The sequence below is a fragment of the Littorina saxatilis genome, linkage group LG13 (assembly GCF_037325665.1).
Source record: "Littorina saxatilis isolate snail1 linkage group LG13, US_GU_Lsax_2.0, whole genome shotgun sequence".
NCBI lineage: Eukaryota > Metazoa > Mollusca > Gastropoda > Littorinimorpha > Littorinidae > Littorina > Littorina saxatilis.
The window spans coordinates 25,469,750-25,477,148 of NC_090257.1; the positions used below are offsets into that span (position 1 = coordinate 25,469,750).

General features: G+C 38.1%; 1 protein-coding gene across 2 annotated transcripts; it reads right to left on the reverse strand.

Annotated features, from left to right (window-relative positions):
• Positions 1-1,124: 1,124 nt before the first annotated feature.
• Positions 1,125-7,316, reverse strand: LOC138945359 (ragulator complex protein LAMTOR4-like). Of its 2 annotated transcripts, none has more exons than XM_070316786.1 (4): positions 7,172-7,316; positions 4,102-4,287; positions 2,581-2,698; positions 1,125-1,689 (listed from the first exon to the last, which is right to left on the reverse strand). In XM_070316786.1, the coding sequence occupies exons 2-4, from the start codon at positions 4,177-4,179 to the stop codon at positions 1,592-1,594; spliced, it is 294 nt and encodes a 97-aa protein (XP_070172887.1). In that variant the 5' UTR covers positions 4,180-4,287; positions 7,172-7,316; the 3' UTR covers positions 1,125-1,591. The 2 variants fall into 2 exon arrangements, with proteins under 2 accessions (XP_070172887.1, XP_070172889.1); XM_070316788.1 differs by lacking the exon at positions 7,172-7,316 and adding an exon at positions 6,670-6,774.
• Positions 7,317-7,399: the final 83 nt, after the last annotated feature.

A 7,399-nucleotide genomic window follows, 5' to 3' on the forward strand; every position in this document is an offset into this window, starting at 1 on the left:
AACATGATGTGATCCAGTCTTTCTTATTCGTTTTGGAGGTGTTTGACTTCAGTTTCTTTAGACATATGCCTACAAGTGAACATAGAAGTCTCAGCCCAAAAAGCAGAAGAAAAAAAAGAAGATTTCGTAAATATTTCATTTAGTACATGAAATCTCACCCACCCACTCCAAATAAGAGAAAGAAAGTTGAAAAAAACAAAAACCCTGATGACATCTCTCTCTCTCTCTCTCTCTCAAATATAATTAAATTACGAATTCATGAAACATCATTCAAGGAATATTACATGCTGTTTCTTTTACAAAACTTATAAAAACTATTATCAAGCAGCTGGCAAAATATAACTGTACTCTCTGATTATATTGAAAAACATGATTATATATAATTCATGAAGGATTTTTTTTATACAAACACATATTTCCCTGTTATATATAATTTTCAAGCATTGCTAAAGAATCCTAATGCATCTTAAAATGTCTTATTGGTTGCTTGACATGTTAATTATGGTAAATATGTCATTTGTACTATTGTTAAACTTATCTTTTATTTCTTCTTGTTTGTTACCCCTCAATGGGCGAGGGCCGGATGAAAAGAAGCATGTATACATTGCTTATTCTGTCACCCTCGTAAAATAAGTTTCAATTCAATACAATTCTCTTTCTCACACACACACACACATGCAAGCATTTACACACACATGCACAAACACAAAGTTTTCCTGATTACATTTAATTCAATAACGGTTTTCATTCATGAATCACCATACAAAACGTAATGTACAGTAGGTAGCCCTATAAACAAACATGATTAAATTCTATCTACATTGTATGCATTTGGGTAGGCTCTCTCTCTCTCTCTCTTACACACACGCACACACACTTTCTCTCTCTCTCTGTCTCTCTCTGCCCATGCTGAATACGCAGTACATATTATTATATAATATACCCATGATGTTCTTCCCAAGGTAAATGAACTATCAATATATATAGCTTCATCTCCATCAAATAAGTTTCTGTAACTGACATGATTAAAAAAGACAAATCTGACAGAAAATTGCACTTTCATAAGGAAAAACTGCATGTCCACCTGTGAATGAACATGAATCGCTGGTTATGACAACTTATGTCCTGATAGCAATTGAAAATAGTTTGGCAATGCTAGTGCATGAGTTTATTGAGGCATGAACCATGTAATCAAAGTGCAGTCATAAATGTCACACAATTATTTGCAGCATTTATGGTAAGCTGATCTGGTGTGGAGAATGGAAAAGTCTAAAACCCAAAACAAAAATCCCTACAAAATAAAGCATAACAATGTTTTTTTCTTCTCTCTTACTAATCACAGACTACTTCCCCCTCGTCCCCTCTCCCCTAACAAATAGTTTTCTTAAAGTAAAAACCAGCTTTCAAGTGAGACTGTAAACTAAAAAGAGTACAGCTCACCCGAATAATGTCATCTCCTTCATTTCTCGCTCCTTATTGTGACAAACATATTTTAGGAGAGAGAACAACCAAATTAGATTATCATTAGAAAACAGTAAAAAAAATTGCGTTTGAAATGGATTAATTAATCACAGTTAATGAATGGTAAAGTCTATGCAGCTACGGGATCCTGTGGCACGTATTTCCTCTTGCTGACCAGTATTCTGTGGTTGGACACGGTGGCTGCATACAGAAAATTGTCGTAGACAACTGAAAAAAAACCCAGAAAACAGCAGTGAACTTGTTAAATATATATGCTTTATTTTACCATAGAATAATCTTAACATATCGAAGAGCCCCTCCCACCCTACCCCCCCCCCCTACCTCCCCCCCCCCCATTCACAATAATATCGCTTTAAGTGCGTTAATCATAGCCATCATCCTCTCTTCCAACACCCTTAAAAAATTTTTTTTTTTTTAAAAACAATAACAAGAACAAACAAATGCAAGCAATCAATCAACCATCCAAACCATTTTGAAGTACGTGACTACTTTTTCTTTCAGTTTTGAAGGAAAAAAGATTTACGAGGCTTTATGCAAAGAGTGTTTCGTAATCAAGAATCAACCCATTATGCCTTCTGAGCAATCTCACCTGACCCATAATTATTTGGTTTCAACAATTTATTCAAATATTTTCCGAAATACAACATATTTACAGCAGAATCCTTCTTTTAACCCTTACACTGGTGCAATTCTGTAACACAATGTTACATAGCCACTGGTGAATCAACAGAGTGAAAATTAAAGAAAATCGGTCATATAGGTTTTCGCATCCATGGGAGGTAATCGGAATTGACCAAACAGACTGAGCCAGTAGCGCGACATATGTTGTGACAACCAGGTGACAGTATACGTAAAGTAGCGCGACATATGTCGCGACAACCAGCTTAATTAGTGTTATGAACCCCCAATTTAAGACTTCTCCATTTTTCAGACCTTGATTTTTTCAGATTTTTTGTTCATAACATGTACTTCCATTTTTACATTCTCTCCTTTTTTAGACCGAATTTTCCACCTCACATTTTTGGAGGTCTTAAAAGCGTGGTTCCACTGCATATGGAATTGGAAGTATAACATTTGGCAGATGACCATAATTCTCACCTGAGAGTCTCTTGAAAGCGTCTTTCTTTTCACTTGTGTTGACCAGACGCACTGCAGTCAGAACCATCTTGCTGATCTTGGTTGCTACGGTTTCATCGTTCTCCAGCTCACCGCCTGACTGAAGTAAAAATAACACAACGAAACCATGATGTTAGTTAATATTTCAAGATACAGTCAAACCTCCCCTGGCGAGAACCTCTCCATGACGACCATGATCTACCCACCACAAAAGATCCACAACGAGTATTTTTTTTATAAAACTAATCTTCCACAGCGACCGCTTGTCTGTAAGAATAACTTTTGATCTGTCCTTTGGGTGATCTGTTTGGACAGGTGGACAAGTTTTTGTTGGTCAAACTACTTATTTCTGCTTCAAAACCCAATGCAACACTCATTGAAGCTAATAGATGTTTACAAAAATCACCATTTCGTTGATCCTTGTTTCTACCCTTTCATTCTTCTCTAGTCTAGCTCACCCACCTGATTGAAAATAATTAACCTTCACTGGATCACGCTTTGGACTACACAGTCCGGATGATGTGGGTCGTGTACGACCCATACTTTCCAAAGAAGGATTCAACGTAAAAAGTATGGGTCGTCCACGACCCACAGTGAAGGATAACACAGCAAAAACATGGTGTAAATTAATATCTTGAGAATGAGATACAGTGACAGGAAGACACCCTTGGCACCAGCCAAAAGCGTCCCTTATATGCAGGTGTAGCCTTTCATGAGAGGGTTTCATTACCTAAATTAAGACAGAAAGGGACAACAGAATGTGTAATCTTTAAAAAAACAAAAACGAACATAGCTTTCTTGTTGAACAATACTTTTGAGAGGGTTTGAATGGTTAATGGGAAGGGAGGCAACTCCTGTAATTAGCATTGCCCCTTTTTATGATGGATAGCTTCCCTTGCATCAAACCTATTTTGAACAACCCTGACAATGTGTCACATTGGCCACTGAAGGGTTAGCCTTGAACAGTTCAGTGTATTCCTCATTAATTGTCATTCTCTTCTCTACACATTGACACATCTCCTAATCTCACTTATAATACACAATATCACATGTATACACACAGAATGACAGACCAAACAATGGACAGACAGATGAACACATTAAACCCAAGATCTAACCAATCGAGACAGAACACACTCACTTGACACCATAAGTGACACCAAATTACTTAACAATAACATCACATAGATACGGATTCAACTGTCCTGGGCATGATTAAGACAGAAGCAGATGAGTAAACAATGTTTAAAAGGAAAACAAATTATTAGAATAATAATGAACAATTAAAACAAATCTATAATAATGATAATTACGGTGACCCCCCCCCCCCCTTTTTACAACCTGCAAAAATACAAGAAAATCAGGTCTTAAATGGGAGGGTGTCTTGAAATGGAGGTAAAGTTATAGAGTTAATAAACAGAAAATCTGACAGTGACAAAACATCTTAAATTAGGGGGTCTTAATTACGGTCCGTTCCACTGTAATACATGTACAGGCACTCACACTGACAACAGCACCATCTTCTGTCAGAACCAAGTAGCCCAGAGAGTCGGGGATACGTTCAATGCCTTGTCCTGCCATTGTTACTGCTTGTGATCAGTTGTACGTGCGAGGCTGTCAACGTCTCGGTGCTAGCTAGTCTCTGTAGTTGCAGTACCGTCAGTCAATGCCTCTACACTGATTTCAATTCTGCAAGGAAAGAAAAGCTTGATAATGGTGCATATATAATTTATACTCTTCCAAATAAGAGAAATAACCAGTCAAAAAAATTTTGTCACGGCCAGGACTCTTTTGTAGCATGTGCATTAAAATGTTTTGCCCTGGCATGTTTTGCGCTGATTTTATAGGACTTTGAAAACCAACCCATTTTCCTCAAAAAACAACAACAATCTTTCTGTATCAAAAAACAAGAAAGGTAAGATGTTGGAACGTTGTTATCGACAAAATTACGTTACAATCACGAATCAGTATATCGACCCAACGGTCTTTTAAGTGAACAGACAAACAAATATCACAAAATTTATCTTCATGAAACTAAAATGATGAAGATGGCATGATGTATTACGCACACAGAAGAACAAAACAAACAAGAGGGTTGTCGTAATACATCATGCCATATTTCTTCATCATTTTAATTTCATGAAGATAAGTTTTGTGTGATATTTGTTTGTCTGTTCACTTAAAAGGCTGTTGGGTCGACATATTTGTGATTGTAACGTTATTTTGTCAATAACAATGTTCCAACAACTTACCTTTCTTGTTTTTTTATTCAGAATTTTGGAACGTTGGCAGTCTCTTTGTTTTTTGGATTTATTTTATCCAATCTTTCTGTGTTTATAGCATGGTGCAATGAAACAGTCAATTTGTGAATTCTAAAAAAGGCAAATTATTGGATCCTTAGTTAATGTTATACAAATTTGGGAAGATTGTGCACTTTTGACTGCATGGTCCTTAACTTTTTGTCAAGAGTATGTACACATAGATATCCTAATCTATATCTCTAGGCAAAAATTTATACAGCCATAACACCTGTACCTTCCTCATCAAAAAACATTAAACAGTTTTAAAATTAAATTTCAAGAATAGTTTAAATCAATAAACGAGCAAATAATCGTATGTACCATCTTTGCGACACCTCAATTAGAATTTAGACAATTATAGTCAATAAGTGTAAATTAAATTAAATTCCATCTGCCTGGAAGCAGACCCATAATGTTGTCTGCGCAGGTGCTCATATATATATGTATACCACACACACACACAAACAGTGAAACACACATGCATACACACACACACACACACACACACACACACACACACTCACACACATCTTCACATTCGTCACAACAACGATTACGTCTGCGATATTATCATATACACAAACAGTTATCTGTCAACGACTTTTTCCTCAATTATACCGTAAAGTACCTTGTAAGCGCCCAGTATCGAGTAAGCGCCCACCCCTCACTTTTAGTCCAAAACCGTGCATAGGGTATAGTACCTTGTAAGCGCCCACCCCCCACTTTACACCATTGAAATCAGGGGAAATAAAAATTCCGCACTTGATCTGCTAGTTTTGTGAATGATTTCCCTTTTTTGCAAACCCTATCACGTGTGTCTGCATGCCTTGGATCTAAACGCCTGCAAGTCAATGATCAATCAATCAATATGAGGCTTATATCGCGCGTATTCCGTGGGTACAGTTCTAAGCGCAGGGATTTTTTAATTTTTATTTTTTATTTTATTTTTTTTATGCAATTTATATCGCGCACATATTCAAGGCGCAGGGATTTATTTATGCCGTGTGAGATGGAATTTTTTTACACAATACATCACGTATTCACATCCGCCAGCAGATCGCAGCCATTTCGGCGCATATCCTACTTTTCACGGCCTATTATTCCAAGTCACACGGGTATTTTGGTGGACATTTTTATCTGATGCCTATACAATTTTGCCAGGAAAGACCCTTTTTTCAATCGTGGGATCTTTAACGTGCACACCCCAATGTAGTGTACTTGAAGGGACCTCGGTTTTTCGTCTCATCCGAAAGACTAGCACTTGAACCCACCACCTATAGGTTAGGAAAGGGGGGAGAAAATTGCTAGCGCCCTGACCCAGGGTCGAACTCGCAACCTCTCGCTTCCGAGCGCAAGTGCGTTACCACTCGGCCACCCAGATTACAAGATGCCGTGGATCAAATCGTACACCGTTGCATTTAAGCTGTCAGCTCTTGACTATTTGGATAATAACGCCAATGGAAATGTGTCGCAAACAGCAAGTGAGTTTGGGGTAGATAGAAAAAGGATACGAGAATGGCGAGAGAATCGCGATACCCTGTTACGTCACCAGGCCGGAAAGGAAAAGAAGAAGCGAAAGTTACATGGCGGTCGAGACGTCAGATCAGAAGATCTCTCTCTGATCTCTCTCTCTGTCTATCTCTCTCTCTCTGATCTCTCTCTCTCTCTGATTTATCTCTCTCTCTGATCTCTCTCTCTCTGATCTCTCTTGCTGCCGAAAACAGTCTCTGGCCAAGTAAAATAGACTGCTGCCCATATCCAGAAGACGTACCCCTTGTTCAAGGGAAACAGAGACACAGTGCGGCCGACAGCGGCAGCTCTGCAGACAAGAAAAGGATGCGACGACATTTGTCTCCCCAAGCTTTTCTAATGACAATACGAACAAGAAAAACAATGGAAGATGAAAAATACGAAGTGATCAAAGATCACATTTCTTACTGAAAACTGCTCGTGCATAGGGTGTAGTACCTAGTAAGCGCCCACCCCCGGAATTGGTGCACAGGGGGGGGGGGGGGGGGGGGGGGGGGGGGGGCGCTTACAAGGTACTTTACGGTAATATGAAACTGCATGATTGATACAAGACTCGATCAGTCAATGATGAATGAAACTCTCAGTCTCAATCTCAGTCTCATCCCACCCACTTGTGTGAAACCTAAACATGCTAATGGCTTTTACATCAGCAAAGTTAGGTTTTTTATTTCTCATTCAGTTAAGCAAATGGCATTTATATAAAATTTTGATGAGAATATGTGTAAAATCTTTCGAGTACGCACCTAAATACAGGCCACTGTTGTCTCAAATGATCCATCAGCAAACAGTTACTTCCCTTCCCCTTCCAGTCACATGACACGGCCTGAAGTCACAATGCTGCAGTAAATCGTTTTTAAAACTTACATAAACTGAGTTCTGTTTATGTAATTTAAGTTACTTGTTATGAAAGTAAACATGAATTGAAATATTTCCGGTTAAATCAGTGTATGTTTTCTATTATGAGCTCATTA